The 27230-nt window shown below is 55.5% G+C and overlaps 1 protein-coding gene across 2 annotated transcripts in view; it reads left to right on the top strand.

Moving 5' to 3' along the window:
• The window catches only part of NISCH (nischarin), a 37785-nt gene extending 12221 nt beyond the window's left edge, over nucleotides 1-25564 (top strand). The window contains exons 4-21 of one of the 2 annotated variants that reach the window (XM_054479779.1): nucleotides 3383-3431; nucleotides 4341-4504; nucleotides 4830-4925; nucleotides 6288-6383; nucleotides 9003-9155; nucleotides 10132-10200; nucleotides 10655-10840; nucleotides 11007-11135; nucleotides 12256-12369; nucleotides 12708-12819; nucleotides 17043-17167; nucleotides 18288-18337; nucleotides 19700-21112; nucleotides 21842-22184; nucleotides 22579-22735; nucleotides 23208-23336; nucleotides 23855-24016; nucleotides 24373-25564. In XM_054479779.1, coding sequence (XP_054335754.1) covers nucleotides 3383-3431; nucleotides 4341-4504; nucleotides 4830-4925; nucleotides 6288-6383; nucleotides 9003-9155; nucleotides 10132-10200; nucleotides 10655-10840; nucleotides 11007-11135; nucleotides 12256-12369; nucleotides 12708-12819; nucleotides 17043-17167; nucleotides 18288-18337; nucleotides 19700-21112; nucleotides 21842-22184; nucleotides 22579-22735; nucleotides 23208-23336; nucleotides 23855-24016; nucleotides 24373-24983 — 4158 coding nt within the window. In that variant the 3' untranslated portion in view covers nucleotides 24984-25564. Of the gene's footprint in view, nucleotides 1-3382; nucleotides 3432-4340; nucleotides 4505-4829; nucleotides 4926-6287; nucleotides 6384-9002; nucleotides 9156-10131; nucleotides 10201-10654; nucleotides 10841-11006; nucleotides 11136-12255; nucleotides 12370-12707; nucleotides 12820-13402; nucleotides 14435-17042; nucleotides 17168-18287; nucleotides 18338-19699; nucleotides 21113-21841; nucleotides 22185-22578; nucleotides 22736-23207; nucleotides 23337-23854; nucleotides 24017-24372 lie in introns of those variants that run through there. The other variant, XM_054479780.2, reaches the window with a different exon arrangement.
• The last annotated feature ends 1666 nt before the right edge of the window (nucleotides 25565-27230 follow it).

The raw sequence follows: 27230 nt of genomic DNA, 5'->3' as shown, positions 1-27230 counted from the left end.
GTGTTGCAGCAGTATGTACTTCCTGTGCCCTAAAGAGCAAAATTATTACACAAATTGCTTTGAGATTCCTTAGAAGTGAAAGCTTTCTCTTTGCTTAGTAGGAGCCGGTGGCCCTTACTTTCTCTCAACTTTCCGTGTGTTCCAGAAATTCCAGCCCTATCCCCTTATAGGGGCTGTCATCCAGGAGGGTGATTTCATTTTTCTTTTTGAGAGACAGGGTCTTGCTATGTTGCCCAGGCTCGACTGTGAACTTAGGGGCTCAAGTGATCCTTTTGCCTCAGCCTCCCAAGTAGCTGGGACTACATGCCTAGCCCAGGGTGATGTGCGCAGGCATGCTCAGTCAGAATTTAAGTTGCAGGACCACAGCCCAGCTAGTGTTTACGTGAAGCTCAAACCTTTGCCCACGGCTGCACACCAACACAGAATTTTCTCTGTGTTCTTTCTGAGCTGACACCAGCTACTTGAAGAAATATGCCATTGGCCGAGCGTGGTGGCTCACGCCTGTAATCCCAGCACTTTGGGAGGCCAAGGCAGGCGGATCACTTGAGGTCAGGAGTTCAAGACCAGCCTGGCTAACATGGTGAAACCCCATCTCTACTAAAAATACAAAAATTAGCCGGGTGTGGTGGTGCAGGCCTGTGATCCCAGCTACTCAGGAGGCTGAGGCAGGAGAATCACTTGAACCTAGGAGGTGGAGGGTGCAGTGAGCCAGGATCATGCCACTGCACTCCAGCCTGGGAGACAGAACAAGACTCCGTCTCAAAAAAAAGAAATGTGCCATTGAAAATGAGGTTTGTTCAGTACTGATCATGGGGAACCCTTTCCCCTGAGATAACTGTAAGAGCTTTGTGTCCTGAGAGGCCCTGGAGCTATTCTTGGGGAATTGAGGTGGGCAGAGATTGGCAGCCCCTGGGACCTGCTCGGCTCCAGGTGATCTGACAGCAGGGAGGATTGCGAAGTGCAGGTCTGTATACGGGGCGTGGTTCTCAAAACCATCCGTGGAGAAACAAGCCTTTGGATCACTCCAGGCTCTTCCTAATCTTCAGTTCTTCACAGCTGCCAAGGAAAATGTCATTTAGCTTATGTGGTTGCAAGAGACTGAAGTTGAACTTAGAGCACACCCATCACCTCTGCCCTCACTTCCAGCTGGAGCCCTGTCCTGCTCTGTGCCTGCTGTGCCCCCTCCTTGCCCTTTTCCATTCGGCCCTGCACCCTGCCGGTCCCTTAAAGCTGAGGCTCTGTGTGCTCATTTTGCTCCTTTTGCTTTTTGTCCAGGGGATACAGGGAGGAGTTATTCTCATGCTGTATATAAACTGAATTTCAAGCACATTAAATGAATAAACACATTTTTTAAAGGACCAAAAGAAAATTAAGAGAATATTTTTATAATCGTGGAGTGAGAGAAGAGGCCCAAGAAGTCATGAAGGATAAAAAAATTAGAGATTAAACAATGTAAAAATGAAAAACCTCTGTCAGAAAAAGCACCATGAACAAAGGTAAAAGGTATACGCAGACTGGGAGAAAATGTTTACAATATATAAACCACCATTAAAATGGCCACAGTGTATAAAAGATAAGAAAGAGACAACCCAAGAGAAAAACAGGAAAAGGACACCCTGTCTCCTGTGTCTTTAGAATCCCATAAACAAGTGAATTGCTTGTCCTGGTGGAAGCGATGTTCCCAATGTTCCTGTGAGTTATGAGGATTATGCAGCCTCCATCTGGAGCTGTTTACGAAAAGGCCTGTTGGCTGCCATCTGTCGATGAGTTAAAATTCTTACCTGTGGGATGTGGGGGTTGGGGGCTGAGGGCCTTGGGGGCACTGCCAACCCCACAGTTATTACACCGAAGTGCTGAGGCAATGGGTTTCATATGCAGAGGCCCAAGGCCAAGGGCTTGAGTGTGGCTTTGCTGGTTTTTAGCCATGTAAAATTGAGAGTATCGGCACTTGTCCACCTCAGTTTGTTCATTTGTGAAACGGAGCTCAAGATAGAAGCTTCCATTGCTGGGTGCAGTGGCTCACGCCTGTAATCCCAACAACTTGGGAGGCCGAGGTGGGGGGATCTCTTGAGGCCAGAAGTTCAAGACCACCCTGGGCAACATAGTGAGACCCTGTCTCTACAAAATATTTTCTTAAAAATTAGTTGGTTGGGTGTGGGCAGTAGCTCATGCCTGTAATCCTGGCACTTTGGGTGGCTGAGGCGGGTGGATCACTTGAGGTCAGGAGTTTGAGATCAGCCTGGCCAACATGGTGAAACCCTGTCTCTACTAAAAATGCAGGAATTAGCTGGGCATCTTGGCGCATGCCTGTACTACCAGCTACTCTGGAGGCTGAGGCAGGAGAATCTCTTGAACCTGGGAGGCGGAGGTGGCAGTGAGCCGAGATTACACCACTGCACTCCAGCCTGGGCAACAAAGCAAGACTCTGTCTCAAAAAAAAAAAAAAATAAGCAGGTCGTGCTGATGCACACCTATAGTCCCAGCTACTTGGGAGGTTGAGGCAGGAGGATTACTTGGGCCCAGGAGTTCCAAGCTGCAGTGAGCTATGGTCATACCATTGCACTCCAGCCTGAGTGACAGAGCAAGACCCTGTCTCTATTTAAAAAAAAAAAAAAAAAAAAAAAAGGCAGTTATCTCTTTTCCTCTTGTAGGATGTTGGGAGGATTCAGGAGCCTTCAGTGGCTCAGGGCATGACCCAGTATGAATTAGGATCCAAGCGTGTTGTTCGTATGACTGGAGGCTTGGCCTTGTCCTGCCTCCTTCATCACATCATTTAAAAAGGAAATCCTTCCCGCTTCTTTCTTGGGACCCTGGGGCTGAGTGTTACTGTTGTGAATCTGGAAGGGATGAGCACAAGAAGAAAACAAGTGTTCATTCTTTTCCTGAGACACATTTGAAACGTGAGAGAAAGTGGAAATGGTCATTCCCAGGGAGGGTTAGCTCTGGGTGGTCCTTCATCCCACGAGGGTGATAGGAGCCTCTCTTCCAGAAAAAACAGGACTTTTCTCTCTGCCACACCCTCTCCTAGGAACACCCAGAGCCAGTTTTGGGAGCTGCTGGCTTCCCAAAAGCCCTTAGCGTAATGCAGCGCTGCTGGCCTCCTGGGCTGCAGTGCTCTTGGCCCTATGGACTGGAGTCGCAGCATTAGGCTGATTTCCCTTCTGCTTTAGAGGAGACATTTCAGGTATCCATATAACTAGAATATTTAGTTTCCCTTTCTAAGCTTCTTGCTTCATTGTAGGTTTATGCCCTCTTTTCTTTAGTTTAACTTTCTAGGGAGATGGCACTGGCACAACAGAGGGGATAGATAGTGGGGAATGTGCAAATCCCAGGGACTGGGGGCAGGTGGACTTTCTAAAGGCAAATTTTGTATTCTCTGCAGGAGATAAATGGCATCACCGCGGCACTGGCTGAAGAGCTCTTTGAGAAAGGTACGTGGCCACAGGTCCCTGAAATACTGGGCATAAGTTGTGTAGTTTTATGAGGCGGCCAGAGGCACAGGATGGCATAGAAGTCACTCTGGAGCCCACCTACCTGCCCTGTAGGTGGCCAGGTCTGAGGAGCTGTGGTCCCTCAGCACTCTTGAGTACCGTGTCAGGGGTTCAGCCCAGACTTGGGCTCTGTTCCAAAGCGCTGTGGTGGGTGCTGGAAGGTGGGTAGCACACTGCTCCCTCGCACCTGGTTTGTGCTTACCTGAAGGGGCTCAGATGGCAGATAGAAGCTGACCCTGGGTCCCATCCCTGCCAGAGAGCACAGTTATAGTAGCTAATGTGTGATGAATGCTTCCTGTTTGCATCTTACTGCCTTCCCCCAGGAGCCACAGGTATAGGGGGACGATACAGGGTCAGCGGCCCAGTCACCAGACTGAGGGCACATGGCTGGGAGGAGTGGAGCGAGGACCAAGCAGCAGTCAGTTGGGCTCAGAACCCATCCTGCTCCCCGGCTCTGCACCATGCTGGCACTATAGGCCTGCGCCTGACCTGGGTGTTTGCATTTCGGAGGTTGCAGCATAGGTGTGTCACCTTGAATGCTGCCTCTCTCGGCAGCCTCACTCTGGCCCAGTGCCTTTGGTCTCAACTCAGCCTCGCTCCTCCCTCAGTGGCTGCCCAGCCTCACAGCCCCACAGCCCTGCCCTCCTCTGTCATCACATGTCTAGGGTTGCCCTGTGCCTAGCAGGCACCCAGGAGGGCAGCAGCTCCTGCATGCCCAGGGCCCTGGCTTTGCCCTGACATGGTGGGTGCTTGCCAACTGCTTGTTGACAGAAAAGATGTGGAAATCCCAGCTGCACGAGGGCTGGGGCTGCGGCTGGACACTTATCCTTCAGGGCATGGCTCTTGCAGGAGAACAGCTCCTGGGGGCCGGCGAGGTCTTTGCTATTGGACCCCTGCAGCTGTATGCCGTCACGGAGCAGCTGCAGCAGGGAAAGCCCACGTGCGCCAGTGGGGATGCCAAGACCGACCTTGGGCACATCCTGGACTTCACCTGTCGCCTTAAGTACCTTAAGGTAAAGCTGCAGCAGCTCAGTCATGGAGAGCCCCTCAGTCGGTGGGGGTGCAACCTGCGGGGGGCTGGCTGGCAGTTTGTGTGAAGGAGACCATGAGGGACTCTTGGTGGAAGGAAGGCCGCCCGGTTATTCTTGGCACTGTGCTTCTGGCTGTGGGCACCAGGGGGCAGTCGTGACCCAGTGTCCCGTTAAATTAAGTCCTGGCCTGAGCCTGCTTTGCTGAAGTCAGAAGTGGTCAAAGTTGTCTTCAACTTGTCAGCTGCTGCAGCACTCCCCGATGGGCGTGAGGCGCTGTTCCCAATTTAAGCCCTGTCTTTGGCCTCAGGTTTCTGGCACAGAAGGACCTTTTGGGACCAGCAACATTCAGGAGCAGCTCCTGCCGTTCGACCTATCAATATTCAAGTCCCTGCATCAGGTGGAGGTAAGGCCCAGCGCTGCTGGAGTGCAGGAGGGCCAAGCCCTGCACAGCATCCTCTCACTCCCAACTCAGAGGCTAGAGAGTGTTTGTGATGTTGGGTGTCCTAATTTAATCATAAGGTGCTGTGCTTTCGTGTTTGGCAGTATGTGACAGGTTCTGCGTAGGTGACCAGGCCCTCTGAAGGCAGAGAAAGAGAGGCCTCTCCTATCCCTGGCTGGTCTGCACGCCTCTGCCCTGGCGTGAGCTGCAGGGCCGGTTAGCCACGGTGGAGCACCAGCATCCGGCTCCTTCTGGGCCTCCTCGTAGGGGCAGGGGGCATGTGTACCTCAAGTTCAAGTCCTGGGAAGTCATCCTGAGGGTCAGACAGAACTAAATACAAGTCTGTATTTCTCAAGGCCAATTGGCAAAGAGCTTTGAAGATGGCCCTGCCCTCTGGGGCACCCACACAAGAAACACTCTGCATTTGTCACTACTGGACTCCTTGGTTTGCAATGCCAATTTTAGCATTTTTGAAAAGAAAAGTCATTAATGAATACAGAAAAAGTTTTAAAGTATAATTTTTTGAGCCTGGCTTTTGTGTTCTGCCCTGTGGCCCCATGTCTCCTTGATTGAATCTTCCCAACAGCCCTGTGAAGAGGGCACTTTTATTTCCATTTTACAGTTGGGGAAACTGAGGCTTGGGCAGATAAGGAAGTTTGGCCAGGGCCACACAGTTAATGAGCGGAAAGCTGGGATTTGAATTCAGCTGAGACTGCCTCCAGAGCCTCTGCTGTGCACTGGGCTATTCTGTCTACAGTAGTCTAGGGAAACTTGTGGTGTGCCCTGTTGCCAAGTGAGGACAGGGAAGTGAAGGGGAAACCCGACCCAGCCCTGCCGAGCAGGCTGAGGCTCTGGATCTGGGCCTTGGGTGTGCTTGGGCAGGTGGCTCAGGGAGTGTGCTTTGGCCTGTGGCCTGCCCCTCTTCACTACAAGACAGCTGAGTTCCATGGAGTGGGGGCTGGGTGAACAGGCGGACCCACCCCACTCACTGTGCCGTGGAGGCCCCTTGTTCTCCCCAGCAGTTTCCATGACTCACACTTTATGTTCACCTGCCAAGCCCCAGGCAGCCCTTACAGAGGAAATGGAATTTGTGGTCCATTGTGAGTCTGAGAGGCCAGGCACCTTTCTTACTAGATACTTCAGGGAATGTTTGGTCAGCACTGACATTGGGAAAAAGAGAGACTTTGGTCTTGAGTGGCCTCCCATCTCTGAGGATTTGGGTTGCCCGTCGTTGTGCTTTTGTATGGGGTTGGGAAACACCTACATCTGGGGACTTCTGATGGAGCAAGGATTCTGTTTCTGAGATGCAGCTGTTCCTTGTTCCAGATAAGTCACTGTGATGCTAAGCACATCAGAGGGCTGGTCGCATCGAAGCCCACCTTAGCCACGCTGAGTGTCCGCTTCTCAGCAACCTCTATGAAGGTAAGCTTCACCTATATCCTGCCTGGGGCAATGTCTGTGGGTCAGGGTCCTGGGCTGTGGTCTCCACCACTGAGGATGGGTGAGGACACTGCTATGTCTATCAGTTTTCAGAGGCTGGACCTTCCGTGGGGTAGCCACACACTCACGGGGGGCCTCCTAGCACTTGACAGCCCCTGGGACACTTTAGTTCATTCACATCTGCATAAAAAGTTTGTGTTGTTAACAGGACATTTTAAGGAACTTGGCTTCTTTCCCCAAAAAATAAAAAATGTCATTGGTGTTTTTGTTTTGTTTTGTTTTTGTTTTGAGCTAGAGTCTCACTCTGTGGCCCAGACTGGAGTGCAGTGCTATGATCTCAGCTCACTGCAACCTCTACCTCCTGGGGTCAAGCGATTCTCCTACCTCAGCCTCCCAAGTAGCTGGGATTACAGGTGCCTGCCACCACGCCCCACTAAGTTTTGTTTGTTGTTGTTGTTGTTGTTGTTGTTTTGAGATGGAGTTTCGCTCTGTACCCCAGGCTGGAGTGCAGTGGTGTGATCTTGGCTCACTGCAAGCTCCGCCTCCCGGGTTCATGCCATTCTCCTGCCTCAGCCTCCTGAGTAGCTGGGACTACAGGCGCCCGCCACCACACCCAGCTAATTTTTTGTATTTTTAGTAGAGACGGAGTTTCACCGTGTTAGCCAGGATGGTCTCAATCTCCTGACCTCGTGATCCGCCCGCCTCGGCCTCCCAAAGTGCTGGGATTACAGGCGTGAGCCACCGTGCCCGGCCTAGATTTTGTATTTTTAGTAGAGACAGGGTTTTACCACGTTGGCCAGGCTGATCTCGAGCTCCTGACCTCAAGTGATCCGCCAGCCTCAGCCTCCCAAAGTGCTGGGATTACAGGCATGAGCCACTTCATCCGGCCATCATTGGTTTTTTAATGAACAAATTGCTAAGCTGTGGCAAGTGGCGGGACCTTTATTAATTAGATTGATAACTAAGCTTAGATTGCTCCTCTAAGCTTTAGCAATCCCTGGCTAAGCACTCATTTGTATCTTTTTCTCCACAGCTTGATTAGAAGGTAAGGTTGTGGAAATGCTAGACCCTGTTGTTTATATGTGAGCAGCAGAAACATTCAAATTGGGAATGTTTCTGTTTACCTTTTTTATGGATTACATCTTGCTAATGTTAAAATCTTTCCTTGGGTATAGAAAAGGCATGTAGTGGCTAATATTAGGACTTAAGGTTCCTGATCAAGACTTAAGTTTGGGCCAGGTGTGGGGTGGCTCATGCCTGTAATCCTAGCATTTTGGGAGGCCAAGGCAGGAGGATTCCTTAAGCCCAGGAGTTGGAGACCAACCTGGGCAACATAGGGAGACCTTGTCTCTTTAAAAAAAAAAAAAAAAAATTGGATTTGGTGAAAAATCTTCCTCTTGAGGCTTGCAGACAGTGTGTTGGGCCACCTGGTCCCTCTCCGAGCACTTCTCGCTGTCTTGCTGAAGGAGCCCAGGGCAACCCATTGTGAGAAGAAAAGTCTTGTCAAAACAAATAGGCCTGCATTTCTCCATTTTGATGGTCTCTGGGCTTTGTGCTACTCCCCTTATCTTAGTACTGTCTGACTTTATTCCTGTGAAATAACGGTTTTAAAGGCCTGGTGTCCACAGTGAGGACCACATCATCAGCTTGGAAAGCACAGCTGCCTGGAAACTGAATTCTCACCTTCAGCCTCTGAGAAGCTAGAAAAGACGGTTGGCTGGCCAGTAGCCGTGGCTTGCACCTATAATCCCAGCACTTTGGGAGGCCAAGGCGGGAGGATCACTTGAGCCCAGGAGTTTGAGACCAGTCTGGGCTATGTAGGGAGACCTCGTTTCTACAGAAAAAAATTTTTTAATTAGCTGGGCAAGGTGGTGTGCGCCTGTAGTCCCAGCTACTCAAGAGGCTGAGATGGGAGGATTTGCTCGTGCCTGTGAGTTTGAGGCTGCAATGAGCCGTGATGGCGCCACTGCACTCCAGCCTGGGCGACAGAGTGAGACTGTGTCTCAAAGAAAAAACGGCTAGGCACTGTGGCTCATGTCTGTAATCCCAGCACTTTGGGAGGCTGAGGTGGGTGGATCACCTGAAGTCAGGAGTTTGAGACCAGCCTGGCCAACATGGTGAAGCCCCCATCTCTATTAAAAATGCAAAAATTAGCCAGGCATGGTGGTACACACCTCTAGTCCCAGCTACTGGGGAGGCTAAGACAGGAGGATCGCTTGAACCTGCGAGGCAGAGGTGGCAGTGGACTGAGATTGCGCCATTGCACTCCAGCCTGGGTGACAGAGCGAGACTCCATCTCAAGAGAAAAGGCTAGAAAAGGCATCACCAGGCCACCAGGGCAAAGGCCCTTTGGGCTTGAAAAGTGTTGCTGCTAAAGCAGGGCCAGGACTTATTCTAAGTGGCTGTTATGTGGTGAATTGTTCAGCTTTGAACGATTTCACAATCGTTTAAAGATATAGGAACCAAAGGCATGCTTTAATGCAAGTGTACTTCCACATGCTAAATATGCTCCAGCCCTTCCTTAAATTCTGCAACAACTGTGTTCCCAGTGAGTGTTGCGTGAGGGCCTGAGTGTGGTGCTCAACAGATGTTTTTATGCAGGAAGTCCTTGTTCCTGAAGCCTCAGAATTTGATGAGTGGGAGCCTGAAGGCACAACCCTAGAAGGCCCTGTGACTGCCGTCATCCCCACTTGGCAGGCATTGACCACGCTTGACCTGAGCCACAACAGCATCTCTGAGATCGACGAGTCTGTGGTATGCTCTCAGCAGCAGGTGCCAGGGGTTTCTCTGGCCCCACCAAACCCTGAGTTTTAGTATTTAACTCAGCTTCTTTAGGAAGGACCACAGAAAACCTATATCTAGTGCTCTGTGCATTGCCTGCCATTTAAAGTTAATTACAAAATGGGGGCTGGGCGCGGTGGCTCACGTCTGTAATCCCAGCACTTTGGGAGGCCGAGGCGGGAGGATCACCTGAGGTCAGGAGTTTGAGACCAGCCTGCCAATGTGGTGAAACCCCATCTCTACTAAAAATACAAAAATTAGCTGGGTTTGGTGGCGCACGCCTGTAATCGCAGCTACTTTGGGAGGCTTAGGCAGGAGAATTGCTTGAACCCGGGAGGCAGATGTTGCAGTGAGCTGAGATAGGGCCACTGCATTCCAGCCTGGGCGACAGAGTGAGACTCCTTCTCAAAAGATGAAAAAAAAAATGGGATCATTTAAAATTGGTGAGGTAGTACTTAGAACCAAATAAAACATATTAATTTCATGTAAATTTGGTAAACTATAACACACTAAGTGATGACATTTACTCCAAAGAGTGGAGCAGAAAAATCACTCCTTAGATGACAGATGTGCCCATAGAAGAATGACATCCAGAGGGCATTTGGGCAGTAAGAGTGTCGTTCCCATGTTTGCGCTGCTCAGGGAGTGTGGGCAGGATTGAAGAAGGACAGACTCTCTTCTCTGTCTGGGACCTTGCCATGTGTCATTTTCACAAGCCAAGTGTTCCATGAAAACAATGAGTAGTGCCCAGCACTGGGGGCCCTGTGTGTGCCTTTGGATGTGCTACTGGCTGGGCAGCGGGAGGTGTCCCACCAGTGGTCCTGCAGGGATGGCCCGTGGGACTCCGTGGTCAGGAGGAAGCATCTTGGGGTGCCCGTCCACTGTGTGGTGGACCGTGTTTGGGGTCCAGCCCCCTACAGTAACATTGGATGTTCTTTTCTTTCACAAGAAACTGATCCCAAAGATTGAGTTCCTGGACCTGAGTCACAATGGATTGCTGGTTGTGGACAATCTGCAGGTAGTGCCTTTGGAGACCAGTGCTGCCCGCACACACTCCCAAGGCCCCGTTCTGAGAGTTCAGGAGACTGACACAGCCTTGGGAATTGGCCAGGGGTTGTAAGGGCAGGGGTTGCTGTCTTCCCTTTAGGATCCCAGCAATGCACTGAGTGATTGTTGCTCTAGTTCCAAAGAATTAGGAAGCATGAGTAAATACAAACCAGGCATGATGATGCACCTCCATCCTGAAGGTGGACAGCCATGTTTTCAACACCCACCCCAACTGTCTGCAGGGGTGCCACTGTGCTGTGGCATGTGCGGCAGAGAAGAGGGACTTCCCTTCCTAAAATAACTGTCAGAGTGACTTGCAGAACTGGGTAGTTTGGGTTGGAAGGCTCATCCTGCCATTAGTGTCAGGCTCCTATCTTTGGAGACTTGACCTGAGCCACTTTACACTGTTCTCCACGCTGCTGCAGCACCTGTATAACCTTGTGCATCTGGACCTGTCCTACAACAAGCTCTCCTCCTTGGAAGGGCTTCACACCAAGCTGGGGAACATCAAGACCTTAAACCTGGCAGGCAACCTCCTAGAGAGTCTGAGTGGCCTGCACAAGCTCTACTCACTGGTCAACCTGGATCTCCGGGACAACAGGATCGAACAGGTGAGCCCAAGGACCTCACGGTTTTGGGATTTCTGTGCCTTGGTGTGTATCATGTTAAAGAAGAATGTTAAGATTCCTTTCATTTAAAAGAGACCATGAAACGAGTTGGCGTGTTGCTGAAGTGTTAAGAGAAGGGACCAAAGGGGATGGAACTCATACCTTGCAGATGGAGGAGGTCCGGAGCATAGGCAGCCTCCCGTGTCTGGAGCACGTGTCTCTGCTGAATAACCCTCTGAGCATCATCCCCGACTACCGGACCAAGGTGCTGGCTCAGTTCGGAGAGAGGGCCTCAGAGGTGAGCCCCAGCGCAGTCAGAAGAGCCCAGGGAGACCCTCGGGATGCAGTCAAGTCTGCATGGGCGGTAGGGGGATATATGTCCATTGTTCTACCCTTGCCTGCTTCAGAAGGAGGTCCTGTCCCTTAGGGGCTTTTCAGTTCTGGGAAGTCCACTGTCTCCCCAGGAAAAAGCTCCCTTGCATCTCTTGCCCCTGCTGTCTGGGATAACGTTGTTTATTCTAGGAAAGGTTCAGAAATAAGTTCCTTAAAATATTCATATCTCCTGGACTACCTGTGGCCATAGTGCCTGACTGTAAACCCAAAGGGTTTGCCTTTGCCACTGTAGCCCAGCCTGGTGTCTGCTGCCCCTCGCTGTGTCTGTGCACCTGCCACGATGCTGACCAGACACCCTTAACCAGGTTCACCCATCGCCTGGGCCTGGAGCAGGCCTCCTGATTCTCTGATTGGTCCTTGGACCTTCTGTTCTCCCAAAATCCCAGGTCAGAAAATACCTGGGAGTCTATTTGTGTCCCACCTCCCTCTTTTTGGCCGCAAGTGCCCCTTCCTCCACACAGTCACAAGACCATGAGATGCCATCTCCTCCCCTCCTGGGCTCCAGACCTTGGGAAGCTCCCAGGCCACAGAATGTCAGCTCCTGTCCGGGCCCTTGGCACCTTCCCTCATTCAACCACCCTACCCAACCCCCCACTGCCTGCCAGCCACACTCCCTCCCGCATTTGCAGGTGGGGGCCCTGCCCTCTCCCACCGCTGGTTCCCCTACCCAGAAGGCTCTCCCATCGCTCTTTTGAGAGTCTGCCTCCCGCCTCTAACTGGGGGCTTAGTTCAAGTTGTCCCCTTACCCCAGTCCCAGCTGCCCAAGAGCTTGCTGCCTCCTGTTCTTGGTGAGGGACTTCAGAGACAGTTGTGGGACCTCCCTGGACCCCTCCAAGGCATTCCCAGGTCACTTCCATGAGTAGTGAAGAGCCGCCTCTGAGCAGGCTGAGCCTCCCTCAGCCTGTGGTGTCCTCACGTGGCCTGGCCCACAGCAGGTGCTCACGCCTCCTCCTCAGCAGGGCCCTACCATCCTCCTGCCATGCTCACCGGTCCCCATGCTGAGAGCCACTTTCTGGACGCTCTAGGTCTGTCTGGATGACACAGTGACCACAGAGAAGGAGCTGGACACTGTGGAAGTGCTGAAAGCAATTCAGAAAGCCAAGGAGGTCAAGTCCAAACTGAGCAACCCAGAGAAGAAGGTGGGTTTGTGTGGCAGGTGGGTTTGTGTGGCAGGTGGGAGGGCAGTGGTGCAGAGCCAGCCGGGATAGGAGCCAGTTCGGAGGGCTTGGGCCATGGGACTGCTCAGGGCTGCCGAGTCCCAGCTGCGCCCCTCCCTGGCTGCATGACCTCGGGCAAGTCGTGGCCTCTGTATTCTCGGTGGGTTGGGGACAGTGGTAGTTCCTGCTCTAAGGATGTGATGAGACCATCTTTACCACCCAGTTGGTGGGAACCATTGCGCTCCCTCCTCACACCCCTGGCCTTGGGGAGCTCTGTGCTTCCTCTTCTCTCCTGGGCTGACTCAAGCACTCGTCCTCAGGGTGGTGAAGACTCCCGGCTCTCAGCTGCCCCCTGCATCAGACCCAGCAGCTGTCCTCCCACTGTGGCTCCCGCATCTGCCTCCCTGCCCCAGCCCATCCTCTCCAACCAAGGTAATCGTGTATGTATCTTGCTTCTAGTGGAGCCACACGGCCCTGCCTGGGCCCCCTGGCTGGGCTGGGGTTGGGGGAGAGGTGCCAGCACCTGCTTCCGACAGGGTCAGACACAGGGAGGGCAGTGCCTTCTGCAGGCTGGTCCTCGCAGGGGGACACATGGCAGGGGTGCCCGGCCTGATGCCAGCTGTTGCTTGCTTGGTGAGGACTCCCAATTGCTCTGATGCCCACATCCAGCTCCTCTAGGAGACCGCAGGGTTTCTGACAGGCCCTGAGGCTGCCCTCTGAACAGGCTCGGGGCTGTTGGCCCATGGGACCCATTCCCTCACTGGCAGCACAAGCAGGTTGGCTCCTGGTTACAGGAAGACAGGCTTGTGACTTTACTGTCTGGAGCCCGAATCCCTGTGCAGGGAAAAGCTTGCTTTTATCACTGCCTCATCTCTGTGGGGTGACCCAGCCCCAGAACACCATGTTTGTGGGGCCAAGATGGGCCATCTCTGTCCCTGTGGACCCATGGAAGACCAGGCCCATTCGTCTGCCCATTGTCTTAGCGTTTTCAAAGGGCTTTCACCTCTGAACCCAGGCATCCTCGGAGATGAGTGAGTGAAGCAGGTCCCATGAGCGTGTCTGCTGGCCCGGCCCCCACGGAAGAGGGGAGGGTGTGCCGTCCCGAGTGGAGCCGAGGCTCGGGACACGCAGGAAAGGACGCCGCCTGCCCGGGCTCCTGGAGACGCAGAACTTGGTGTGAGGTCTTGGGAAAACAGTTCAACCCGATGTTTTAAGAGCCAGAAAAACATTCCCACCCCTTGACCTGGTAACCCCACTGGTGGGGATTTTCTCTTAGAGGGATAAGATACCGGGAAGGGGAGGTGAAATGCTCACCACTGCCAAAACATGGGCTGCAACTGCAACATCGGAGGATGAGAGGGAGAGTCGGCTGTGGCGCAGAATGCTCGGCAGCCCTCCCAGCAGGGACAGGAAGACTGGGCAGGAAGAGGGGAGAAGCATTCAAGTTAAGGCAAAAGGCCCGACGCAGAGCAGCACACTGAGGTCACACCTGTGAGATGTGGAAGAGAATTCCTGAGCGTGGAGCAATGGGGTCAGGTGCCAGGATGATTGCCCATTTTGCTTCTGTCAGACTCTTGACTAAGGATTTCTGGTTGCATTTTATTACATAAAAGCCAGGGAGGTTATATCACGGTGAGGAAGCTTCCCTGACGCTGCCTCCTGCAGCGTGGCCAAGCGAGCCTGTGGAGGTACCATATGACTGTAGGCCTCTGGGGACAGGGAGCTGCATCTGCTTCTCAAGGCCAGGGACACAGCTGTTTCTGCCAGCATCTGTTGATCAGTGAGTGAGTGAGTGGGCAGGTAGGGCAGGAGCCAGTGAAGAGCAGGCCCTGGATGGGTGGGGATGCACCAGGTCCCCAGGCTGCAGCTGCAGGCAGCCCCCCACGTTGTCGGAGAAGCCTCTGCACCAGCTCAGCCCCCTCCTCACTCCCCTCGTGCCCTGGGGACACTCTGCAGAGGGGCACTCTGCAGTCTGTCCCCGCCATCACTGGACTTCTGGACATTGCCTCCAGATTTGCACCTCTTAAATAAAACTGCAGTGGATGTCTTTGTGTGCACCTCTCTTTCCTTTTGGTGAGAAACAGCAAAGGTCGGACCCCTAAGGACTCTCCTGATGTCTCCGCTCTATCCGCTGAGTGCCCTTTCTGACCACTTGTTTGTACAGGCCACGGTCCAGGACGGGAGCAGATAGACTGTCCCTGTCCCTGTCCACATTTCCTTGGTCCAAACAGGGCTTGTGGGAGGTAGTGGCAAAAGGCGTTGGTCTTTTTCTCACTGATTTGGAGGCCTCCCCATGTGTTTGTTCAGCCGCGTGTTCCTGGGTCTTGCCTGGATGGACAGGGTCTTTTAGCGCATGGGAGCAGCTTTGCTGACCCGTGCCTGTTGCTTCCAGCCTGGTTCCCCAGAAGGGAGCCTGCTTGCGAAGGAACTGGCACTCGGGCCTGCCTGAAGGGGGCGCTGTCCAGGCAACACCCAGCCTCCCGCCGTGGCAGGCGCTGTCGGAGCCATGGATGATTGTGACCAATAGGGGTGGTCGCCAGAGTTGATTGTCCAGCCAGGCCCAGGGGCTGAGAGGAGGCTGTGTGGAGAGGTGGTTAGGAGCCAGGGCTCGGTCAGCTGAGTTCGCATCCCAGCTTCCTAGCTGTGGTACCTCAAGCAACTTGTAGCCCCTCTGAAGCTGTTTTCTCAACTGTAAAGTGGACGCACCCTACTTCATTGATTCTAAGAGGCACGCATTTCCACCTTGTGACTTCTCTGAAATTGAGGTGCGTCTTTCAGTCAGTGGCGTCTCATAGTCGCTGTCAGCCAGCTGGTATTCGAGATGGAGTCGTGGAAAACCCGTGGACACCTTCCGCTAGGACCAAGATGGCGCCACCTGCCGCATCTTAGATTTGATGAAATGTGGTAAATAACGAGAGGCATGCATGAGCGAATGCTGGGGAGGCGCTTGGCACTACCCAGAGCTCCACAGAGGTGGTCGATGAGGGCTGCCCTTTCCCACATCCTTAGTTGGGGGTTCAAGATGACCCAGACAGTGCCCCTGGGGAGCTTGGAGCCATGCGGGAGGGCGAGCCATGTGCTGGAGGAGAACAGGTTAGGATGGTGTGGGGCTTTTGTAGACTCTAGAGCAGAGAAGGTCTGCAGTGGAGGTGGTGTGTGAGGTGAATCTGGAAGGATGGGTAGGAGTTGAACATTAGCAGGCAGAGGGTGGATTGCAGGAGAGCAGTGGCCTGGGCAGGTGCCCAGGGTGGCCCATCAGGGCGCTTCATGCATGGCTGTGTGCTTGCCATCCTTCCTGCCTGCCTACCCGCTGCTGCTTCACTTTGTGGGGGCATCTGAGCTTGGGCCCACCTGCCTGCCTCGCTTGTGGGCAGAGGACCCAGGCTGTGTGAGTTGTCCTGTCCTGGGGAGCAGCTGAGCTGGTCGGGGGTCTCGACCTGTGGGGCTCAGAGGGCTCGGGTTCATTTCACTGGGCTGTGGCGATGCTGGGCTGTGGAGGCAGGCCTAGGGCTCCTGTAGGCCTCAGTGAGACTGGCGGCCGAAGCCCAGTGTTCACCCTGCTGGCGGCAGTCAGGAACATGTTCACAAAGGCTTTACCTTCAAGCGGTCTAGAGGTGATCTGAAGTGGAGTAACAGGTCCAGATAGGCTACGTTCATAAAACAGCTTCAGCAGGGTTTAGGAACACTATGCATTTACGGGACGCAGTGGGTCAGAGTGCTGCTGTCCGTGGGAGGTGGCCCCAGGGCAGGTCAGTGGGCACGTCCTGTGGTAAGTGGGACTGTGGATGTGGGCTCAGGCTGGACTCAGCAGCCCTGCTGAATACCAAGGCCTGCAAGGGCTGGCCCCCTGGTGAATTGTCCTGTGCCCTGTGTGTCTATGAGTCCTGCAGAGATGACAAATCAGGGGACGGGGTCATGTCTAGTCACCATCTGGGAAAATGCTCTAGGAGTGAACACATTTCAGGCTCTTGATGGATGTACCTCCAAACTCCTCTCTGGATGGGTGGGCCAGCTCGCATGCCTGTGCCGGCCTCTACCCAGTGAGTTCAGGGCCAGGCCACACAGTCAGTCTGACTTTGGCAAAAGTTGAGAGGCAAAACTTGTCTCTTGTTTCAGCTTGCCTTTCTTTGTGTACTTCTGAGAGTGAGCATTCTTTTCATGTTCTATCCGCTGGCCGTTCTTCTGCGGAATGTCTGTTCACGTTCTTTGCGGTCTGTTAATGGGGTTTCCAACCTTCCTCCATTTTTGTAATCTGTAAGAACTTTTTACAGACTAGCGATATAAATCCTTGTCAAATATTGCAAACACTTTTCTCATTTCATCTGGTTTTAATCTATCCTGGTTTTTAAAAAATGTGTCTGTGGAAGTTTAATTTTTATGTAGTCACATCTATCAGTTTTTTTCCATTGCATTTATTCTCAGAATGCTTCTCCCTGCTCTGAGATTAGATAAGCAGTCATTTGTTCTTTCTTGAGTTATTTTGAGATTTCAGTTTTAACATTTTCTTCTATAATCCATGTGGCTGGGTTTTGGGGTCTGGCTAACCCCCGGCCATGCCGGTAGCCTGAGGGGCCCAGCCCCGCTTGTTGAACGGCCGCTCTCCCCACCCCACCCACCCTGCCTGCCTGCCTGCCCACCCGCCCTGGTCTCTCCAGGAATCATGTTCGTTCAGGAGGAGGCCCTGGCCAGCAGCCTCTCGTCCACCGACAGTCTGACTCCCATGGACCAGCCCATTGCCCAGGGATGCTCTGATTCCTTGGAGTCCATCCCTGCAGGACAGGTAATGCCCTCTTCCCGCTTCTGGGGACCATACATCTGTGGGTGGACTCTTCTGCTTGGGGTTGTGTGCAGTAGGAAGTGGCCTAGCTGGAGCTGAGGCAGATGCTTCCAGGGTTTGGCGTCCTCTGCTTTGCGCCACGGTCTTTCTCTTGGACCTGTCTCTAGTTGAGTGTCTTCCTGACAAACCCAGTGGTTAAGGGTTTATTTTCAGCCTCCCTCCTTCCCTTCCCCAACCCCCTTGGTTGATGGGAACAGGCAGTTCTCTGTCACTGGGCCCAGGGCGCGAGGGGGGCAGGTGGAGAGGGTGGCCCTTGACCCTGTGAGCAGGCTTCCCTGGGGAAGGCATTTCAAAAGGCCCTTGTGCGGGGGCTTGTTTGGGTTTCTTCTCTGTTTCCTGGCACCCCTGGAGCCACTCGGCCCCTTTCCGCATGTCATCCTAGTGGTCTGGGAAACAGTCTCACTCCGGCGCCTCCTCTGTGGTTGTTACTGAGAGTTCTGGGGCCCCTTCCTGTGTCCTGAGGAAAGACAGGAGGAAAGCAAGGGTGCTTGCTGTATGCTTCACAAATGTGCTTGGTGCCTGGGCCTCCCTCCGGCCCCATCTCTGCAGCAACACAAGGTTATGGCCTTGTGACACTGGGACAGTTTGCAGAGTCCTTGTCTGTCCTCAGTACTCCACAGTACTCTCCCATCACCCTTCCCAGGGTCACACAGCAAGAGATTCCCAAGCCCTAGGTCTTCCCCAGTGCACAGAGACCATTGGGAGGGACTTGCCAGGGCTGTGTCCACTGCTGGCCAGTTAGGGTCGGACCAAATTTGTAGACTGTCTACCTGGACCCTTGCGTGGCACAAGGAGCAGTCAGATGCTGGATCCCTGGAGAGTGGCGAGAGGCTCTGGCCCTAGGTTGCGAGTGGGAATCCCAGCCCTGCTGTGTGCTGGTGGGATAACCAAGTGGGTCTCTGCCCTTGGGTCCCAGAGTGGGCCCCAGGGTGGAGCGTGGGGATGGGGAGCCTCCTCAGGGCGGTGATGGAGGGCAGAATGCCCAGTTCAGGGTCTGGCACCCAGTAAATGGCTGGGGCTGGCTGCAGCAGGTGGGGACTGACTGTGTTTTTTTCTCCATCAGGCAGCTTCCGATGATTTAAGGGACGTGCCAGGAGCTGTTGGTGGTGCAAGGTAAGGAAGAGGTTGGAAAGGGACCTGGGCCTGGCCGCACAGCCTTCTGCATACACTCTGCTGTGGGCCAGGGGTGGCCAGTCAGGTTTTTTTAAAAATCCGTTCACAGAAGTCCTACAGAACTATTTCTTCCTCTGAAGAGACACAGATGAGATGGACTTTTCAATCTGTTTCCAAATTCTAATACCTAAACTCTGCTCAGCACATGTTGCCCTACATCAGGGGTTGGCAAATCAAGGCCTGTGTGTGGCCCGCAGCCTGGGAGCTAAGAATGACAGTTACATTCTTTTTTCTTTTTTTGAGACTGAGTCTCGCTCTGTCACCCAGGCTGGAGTGCAGTGGCGTGTTCTCCGCTCACTGCAACCCCCGCCTCCCAGATTAATGCAATTTTCCTGTCTCAGCCTCAGCCTCCTGAGTAGCCCAGACCACAGGCGCACGCCACCACGCCCAACTAATTTTTTATATTTTTAGTAGAGACAGAGATTCACCATGTTGCCTAGGCTGGTCTCGAACTCCTGAACTCCAGTGATCCACCCGCCTCGGCCTCCTAAAGTACTGGAATTACAGGCATGAGCCACCGCGCCTGGCCAGAATAACAGTTACTTTTTTTTTCTTTGAGACCGGGTCTTGCTTTGTCACCCAGGCTGGAGTGCAGTGGCGCGATCTCAGCTCGCTGCAACCTCCGCCTCCCTGGTTCAAGCGATTTTCCTGCCTCAGCCACCCAAGGTGCCCGCCACCACAACTGGCTAATTTTTCTATTTTTAGTAGAGACAGGGTTTCGCCACGTTGGACAGTTACATTCTTAAAGGGCTGCTGAAGATCATATGGACAGGGTAGCCCATAAATCCCAAAATGTGTACTCTGACTGTTTACAGAAGTTTACCAATTCCCACTCTACACGCGAGGGCTGCGGTGGCCAAGAAGAGCTGGAATTTAAGTGTGAGGGTCCTAAGACCTGTCCCAGCCCACTTCCCTGCCCCGGAGGCCACCAGGGGTGACAAGTAGATTCATGCCCTGGAGTGTTCATTGTCTCCAGGGCTTATGGCAGCAACTGGATGACTTAGAAGTACATGGGAGTGCTTCTGTTGTGGGAACTCGTGTGGTCTGGGCATAGCTGTGCCAGGCACCTATGGTCCAAGCCCCTAGAAGCATAGACTCTGACCAAACTGGCGACCCAGCCTTCCAGCAGGCAGCACTGGCTCCCACCAGGGCCCTCATCCTGGGAACTGACTTGGCCGTGTGGGAGGCTTGGGAGACCCATGGGTTGGTTTCTCAGGGTCAGGGTGTAGCAGCGGGCTCCAGATGTGGGAGGTGGGAGGGGCCCTTCCCAGCATGCCACTGACCTGGCCTCTCCCTGCACAGCCCAGAACATGCCGAGCCGGAGGTCCAGGTGGTGCCGGGGTCTGGCCAGATCATCTTCCTGCCCTTCACTTGCATTGGCTACACGGCCACCAATCAGGACTTCATCCAGCGCCTGAGCACACTGATCCGGCAGGCCATCGAGCGGCAGCTGCCTGCCTGGATCGAGGCTGCCAACCAGCGGGAGGCGGGCCAGGGTGAACAGGGCGAGGAGGAGGATGAGGAGGAGGAGGAAGAGGAGGACGTTGCTGAGAACCGCTACTTCGAAATGGGGCCCCCAGACGTGGAGGAGGAGGAGGAAGGAGGCCAGGGGGAGGAAGAGGAGGAGGAGGAAGAGGAGGATGAAGAGGCCGAGGAGGAGCGCCTGGCTCTGGAATGGGCCCTGGGCGCGGACGAGGACTTCCTCCTGGAGCATATCCGCATCCTCAAGGTGCTGTGGTGCTTCCTGATCCATGTGCAGGGCAGTATCCGCCAGTTCGCTGCCTGCCTTGTGCTCACCGACTTCGGCATCGCAGTCTTCGAGATCCCACACCAGGAGTCTCGGGGCAGCAGCCAGCACATCCTCTCCTCCCTGCGCTTTGTCTTCTGCTTCCCACATGGCGACCTCACCGAGTTTGGCTTCCTCATGCCGGAGCTGTGTCTGGTGCTCAAGGTACGGCACAGTGAGAACACACTCTTCATCATCTCGGACGCCGCCAACCTGCACGAGTTCCACGCGGACCTGCGCTCATGCTTTGCACCCCAGCACATGGCCATGCTGTGTAGCCCCATCCTCTACGGCAGCCACACCAGCCTGCAGGAGTTCCTGCGCCAGCTGCTCACCTTCTACAAGGTGGCTGGCGGCTGCCAGGAGCGTAGCCAGGGCTGCTTCCCCGTCTACCTGGTCTACAGTGACAAGCGCATGGTGCAGACGGCCGCCGGGGACTACTCAGGCAACATCGAGTGGGCCAGCTGCACGCTCTGTTCAGCCGTGCGGCGCTCCTGCTGCGCGCCCTCTGAGGCCGTCAAGTCCGCCGCCATCCCCTACTGGCTGTTGCTCACGCCCCAGCACCTCAACGTCATCAAGGCCGACTTCAACCCCATGCCCAACCGTGGCACCCACAACTGTCGCAACCGCAACAGCTTCAAGCTCAGCCGCGTGCCGCTCTCCACTGTGCTGCTGGACCCCACACGCAGCTGCACCCAGCCTCGGGGCGCCTTTGCTGATGGCCACGTGCTAGAGCTGCTCGTGGGGTACCGTTTTGTCACTGCCATCTTCGTGCTGCCCCACGAGAAGTTCCACTTCCTGCGCATCTACAACCAGCTGCGGGCCTCGCTGCAGGACCTGAAGACTGTGGTCATCGCCAAGACCCCTGGGACGGGAGGCAGCCCCCAGGGCCCCTTTGCGGATGGCCAGCCTGCCGAGCGCAGGGCCAGGTGAGATCAAGCACAGCTCTCAGGGGCCCCAGGGGCATGGGTCTGGCATATGTGTGATCTCAGCATCTGCGGCTCGTGTGGGCCGGGAGTTGCTGCGAGAGCTGGCCCCCCTCCCCTCTGCCCCTTGCCCCCCGGCCTCCCTCTACATCACCACCCCAGGTTTGGTGCCAGGCTGCTCCTTATCTCAGTGCTGTAGGAGAAGCCCAGGAAAGCTGTCCTCTCACAAAATGGGTTGGCCCAGCCTCTTGCCACCCATGAAGGGCCGGCCAAGGGGGCTGCCCCAGCTTTGTCTGCCCAGTGGGAGAGCAACAGGCTGCAGCACACCGAGACCAGGAGAGCTGTCGCCCTGGCTGCTGTGTCCACTGGGCCCAAGCATGGCCTCTGGGCACGACCTCCGCCAGGGTCACAGTCCCATGGATGGCTCTGTGGGCCAGGATCTGCCTTAGGCTTTCACCCACCTCAACATCTTGCTGTGTTGTTCAGGCTGGTCTCAAACTTTGGGCTCAAACAATCCTCCACCTCAGCCTCCCAAAGTGCTGGGATTACAGACGTGAGCCACCGTGCCCGGCCGTGCTGTTCTGTTCTCCAATAGAGAAGCTGGTGGAAGTCCCCAGTAACCCATAGGTGATGTGTGATACACACAGTCTCCTCCTCACTCTGAAGCTGCACATGCGATGTGAATCTTCATCTGGGGTCCGCTGTTAATATGGTGTTTTTCGGGGGATACAGCAATGACCAGCGTCCCCAGGAGATCCCAGCAGAGGCTCTGGCCCCAGCCCCAGCAGAAGTCCCAGCTCCAGCCCCTGCAGCAGCCTCAGCCTCAGGCCCAGCGAAGACTCCGGCCCCAGCAGAGGCCTCAACTTCAGCTTTGGTCCCAGAGGAGACCCCAGTGGAGGCTCCAGCCCCACCCCCAGCCGAGGCCCCTGCCCAGTACCCGAGTGAGCACCTCATCCAGGCCACCTCGGAGGAGAATCAGATCCCCTCGCACTTGCCTGCCTGCCCGTCGCTCCGGCACGTCGCCAGCCTGCGGGGCAGCGCCATCATCGAGCTCTTCCACAGCAGCATTGCTGAGGTAGCGGCCCGGGTGTGGGTGCCGGCTATGGCACAGCCAGTCCTGAGGACGAGGCCAAGCTTGGCTTCAGGTCAGCCTCAGGTCCCTGGACTTCCCTGATGTCGGAGTCCTCAGCTGAGCTGCTCACGGCTTTGAGGACCTGGGCAGTGAGGTCCTGAGTTGCCCTCCCCTGGCCATTTGTGCTGTGTCACCACCTCCTGTGCCACTTCCAGCCCCAGGTAGACCCCCCCAACAGCCATCTCCCACCCCTCTCTTCCTCTCTGCCTTGAAGCATACGGATTCATTGGTGAGCCAAGAGGGGCTTCCCATGTCTCCTTGTGGAAGCTGCGGGCATGTCCCTGGTATGTGCAGGTTGCTAGGGTGGTGGAGCTGACAGGAGGCCCCCCGTCTCCAGGTGGAAAACGAGGAGCTGAGGCATCTCATGTGGTCCTCGGTGGTGTTCTACCAGACCCCAGGGCTGGAGGTGACCGCCTGCGTGCTGCTCTCCACCAAGGCTGTGTACTTTGTGCTCCACGACGGCCTCCGCCGCTACTTCTCAGAGCCACTGCAGGGTAGGCACAGGGCCTGCTGGGGCTCAGGAGCTTGGAGTGTGTGGTTGGGGCAGGCTGGGGGGTCATTCTCTGGAGCCAGCTGTGTGGCTTCAGGCAGCAGTCAGCGACTTGGCTGCAGTGGGCTGAGAGTTCCTTGTCTGAGGAAGGGAGCTGTCATGAGGGAGGGGTCCATGACCAGATGTGAACACAGAATGCACTGAGCCAGGGCCCGGTGACTGCTTGGGAACAGCCTGTGATGAGAAGGGGTTAGGCAGCCTCTGCCCCTGGGGCTGCACAGGAAGCCTTAGCCAGTGACCTGGTGACTCCCCTGAGCTGGAAGAGGCTCAGACTCCAGAGGGCATTGCCTATGGGACTTTGTGTGGGTGGAAGCCAGGCCAGCCAAGAGGACCTGTTCCTGCTGGACGTGCTGCACACCTAGGAACCTTGTGCTTGCCTGCCACCGCCTTCCTCTGTCCCTTTCTCCATCACACAGATTTCTGGCATCAGAAAAACACCGACTACAACAACAGCCCTTTCCACATCTCCCAGTGCTTCGTGCTAAAGCTTAGTGACCTGCAGTCAGTCAATGTGGGGCTTTTCGACCAGCATTTCCGGCTGACGGGTGGGTGACCCTCTGTGCTTCGTCCTATTTCGGATGAAGGGCAGCATCACCAGTGGGCTTCCACCTTCTGTACGTGGGTGGGTTATCATAGACAGTTATCTCTGTGCTCAAGAGCCACTTCTTACCCGGGGCGGGAGGAAGCAGCTTCAGGAACTGCTGAGAGAGCAGAACTCACGCTCCAGGGCTCGGAGCAGGAGGCAGGGTGTGCGGCAAGCACTGGCCCGGACAGAAGCAGAGTGGGCCCTGGTCTCGGGCAGGATGTTTCTGACTCACACTTCCTGAGGAGTGAAAGCTAAGCTCTTTGCCTAATGCCTCTGTCTCCCCTTCCAGAAAAATGCCTCAGCTCTTCCGGCCTGAAGGAATGGCCTCCTCCTGGGCCCCGTGATGCTTTCCTATGTGGGCCCTCCTGGCCCTGGCCTCTGGGCTGAGGCTTGCTAGGGACTCGGGGTGGCTCTAAGGGGCAGGGATAGGGCTAGGGAGCGGTGGCCTGTGTCCCTGACCAGCCCCCTCTCGTGCAGGTTCCACCCCGATGCAGGTGGTCACGTGCTTGACGCGGGACAGCTACCTGACGCACTGCTTCCTCCAGCACCTCATGGTCGTGCTGTCCTCTCTGGAACGCACGCCCTCGCCGGAGCCTGTTGACAAGGACTTCTACTCTGAGTTTGGGAACAAGACCACAGGTACCCCTGTCTAGCTCAGGCTGCAGACAGGCTGCCTGGACAGACGTCACGGGCCCCAGGGTGGCTCTCTGCCCCAGAACCCTCTCTGCCTTTATGTCTCTCTTTTCTCACTTGGCTGGCCAGGGTTTTATGTGGGGCTTTTCGATGGCAGAGTCTCCACCCCAGCAGTCCTTCAACCATCTGGCAGACACATCTCCAGTGCCTGCTTTGGGCTCCTGGCCTGTGGGCCCCACACTTGGAGCATCGTCTCCTGCCTCTCTCATGCCGGGGTCTCTCGGTTGGCTTGGGGCCCTTGGTGCTCCCAGCCCCACCAGGGGCGGGTTCCAGGCTACAGCCTGGGTGGCATCTCTCTGCAGGGAAGATGGAGAACTACGAGCTGATCCACTCCAGTCGCGTCAAGTTCACCTACCCCAGTGAGGAGGAGATTGGGGACCTGACGTTCACTGTGGCCCAAAAGATGGCTGAGCCAGAGAAGGCCCCAGCCCTCAGCATCTTGCTGTACGTGCAGGCCTTCCAGGTGGGCATGCCACCCCCTGGGTGCTGCAGGGGCCCCCTGCGCCCCAAGACACTCCTGCTCACCAGCTCCGAGATCTTCCTCCTGGATGAGGACTGTGTCCACTACCCACTGCCCGAGTTTGCCAAAGAGCCGCCGCAGAGAGACAGGTACCGGCTGGACGACGGTCGCCGCGTCCGAGACCTGGACCGAGTGCTCATGGGCTACCAGACCTACCCGCAGGCCCTCACCCTCGTCTTCGATGATGTGCAGGGTCATGACCTCATGGGCAGTGTCACCCTGGACCACTTTGGGGAGGTGCCAGGTGGCCCGGCTAGAGCCGGCCAGGGCCGTGAAGTCCAGTGGCAGGTGTTTGTCCCCAGTGCTGAGAGCAGAGAGAAGCTCATCTCGCTGTTGGCTCGCCAGTGGGAGGCCCTGTGTGGGCGTGAGCTGCCTGTCGAGCTCACCGGCTAGCCCAGGCCACAGCCAGCCTGTCGTGTCCAGCCTGACACCTACTGGGGCAGGGCAGCAGGCTTTTGTGTTCTCTAAAAATGTTTTCTCCTCCCTTTGGTACCTTAATTTGACTGTCCTCGCAGAGAATGTGAACATGTGTGTGTGTTGTGTTAATTCTTTCTCATGTTGGGAGTGAGAATGCCGGGCCCCTCCAGGGCTGTTGGTGTGCTGTCAGCCTCCCGCAGGGGGTACAGCCGTGCACACCAGTGTCGTGTCTGCTGTTGTGGGACCGTTGTTAACACGTGACACCGTGGGTCTGACTTTCTCTTCTACACGTCCTTTCCTGAAGTGTCGAGTCCAGTCCTTTGTTGCTGTTGCTGTTGCTGTTGTTGTTGTTGTGGGCATCTTGCTGCTAATCCTGAGGCTGGTAGCAGAATGCACATTGGAAGCTCCCACCCCATATTGTTCTTCAAAGTGGAGGTCTCCCCTGATCCAGACAAGTGGGAGAGCCCGTGGGGGCAGGGGACCTGGAGCTGCCAGCACCAAGCGTGATTCCTGCTGCCTGTATTCTCTATTCCAATAAAGCAGAGTTTGACACCGTCTGCATCTTCTAAATCAAGGGTCACTGGGATCCCAGCAGGGCTTCTGTCCAGGGCGTGGTCACATGGGGGAGAGAGGGTGCCCTGGAGATAGGAGGGTGAGGGGTTGGGGGAAAGGAAGGAGCAGCCCTTCAGGAGCCAGATGCTTCTTGGAACATGGGAGGCATGACAGGGCCATGGCCTCTCTGGACAGTGCCATGCTGGGCTGTGGCTAAACCATGAGCCCAGGGCAAACAAGAAGACTGTGAAACTCCTCAGGGCACCCCTGACACACCAGCCGCTGCCCCTCTACCTGGGTGCAGGGCATGCCACCCTCTTCAGGCTGTCCTGCAGGTCTTGTGTGTCAGTCACCCCTGGGCCCAACCCCACCTGTCTCACAACCCCTGTTGAGAGTGGGGGAGGGACGAGGGGGACAGAGAGATCCCAGAGTCTGGGATGGCTGGTGGGGGCTGGGGCATCTCACCAAGGTGGCCCTTGAATGGCAGCAGGGGAGGTCTGTGGGGAGGTGGACCCAGGTGGTGGACAGTGGAGGGAGGGGCGCATGCCCGTCTGTGTCTGTCTTCATGTCCCTGAAACGTGGCTCATGGGCCCCTCCCTGAGGGTTGCTTCAGGGAGCCTGCTGAGGTAGGACCTGGGATTTTGGGAGCCAACCCTATGCCACACTCTTCCCCAACCCCATTCCTGCTGCCAGAGCAGGGCCTATGAGCCCCACATAACTTATCCTGGCCCAGCCAGGAGCCTCAGCCCTCAGGACCTTGGGGCTGCCAGGCCAGGCAGGGCTGTGGAGAAGTGGGTGGCGTGGCCAGCCTGGGTCCCAGGCCTAGTTCTGCTCCTCAGTTTCCCTTGGTGCCAGCAGAGTGGGGGTCCAGCCTGGAGGACCGTTCACCCCCAGGAAGACTGTGGGTGTGGGGAATGCGGGGAGGGTCTCCCCTTGCAACCCCCATCCCAGCCAGATCTCAGAGGCCTGCCTGAAGGCCCCTCCAAACTGATGGGAGTGGATGTGTGCTGGGGAGGAGAAACTTTCCCCAACCTGGCCTTTACCAAAGCATTTACAGATGGCCACCGGGCTCTGGCCCACTCCTGTCTCCCCAACTGTTACACCATCTGCAGTTGGGGGTAGTGACAACTGGAGGCAAGGCCCACCACGTGCAGCCCTGGCACACAGAGGCCCTCAGCCTGGGCCCACTGCACCTCCTGGGGGTGCTGGCTGTGCAGGCAGTGGTGGCTCCACAGACAGTAGCCCTGGGATTGGATATGAAAACTGATTACCTCAGACAAGCTACCCAGCCCCTCTGAGCCTCAGTTTACCCACCAGTAACAGAGGGATCATAAAAGTAGCCACCTCCATTCATTTATTCCTTCTGCACACGTGTGTTGAGCATCCACTGTGCGAATCAGCCAGACAGCGCCCCTACTCTTCCACAGCTAATGTTCCAGGGGAGACAAATGAAACAAGCCAATGTCAGCTGGTGGCCGGTGCTGCCAGGTGAAACAGGTGCAGGGCCACCTGCAGGCTGAGACCAGGGAGGCGCTGTGAAGTGGTGGCCCTTGACCTGAGACTGCACCTGTGAGAAGGAGCCAGAGTGTGACAATCTGGGGTAGCAGCACATGCCGGGAGAGCTCACTGAAGAAGCAGAGAGGCCTGTGCGGCTGGAGTAGACCTGTCTGG

This window comes from Pongo pygmaeus, chromosome 2 (assembly GCF_028885625.2).
Source record: "Pongo pygmaeus isolate AG05252 chromosome 2, NHGRI_mPonPyg2-v2.0_pri, whole genome shotgun sequence".
In the NCBI taxonomy this organism is placed as follows: Eukaryota; Metazoa; Chordata; class Mammalia; order Primates; family Hominidae; genus Pongo; species Pongo pygmaeus.
Note: the sequence above shows the minus strand (reverse complement) of the source record. Positions and strands in the feature narration are given on the sequence as shown.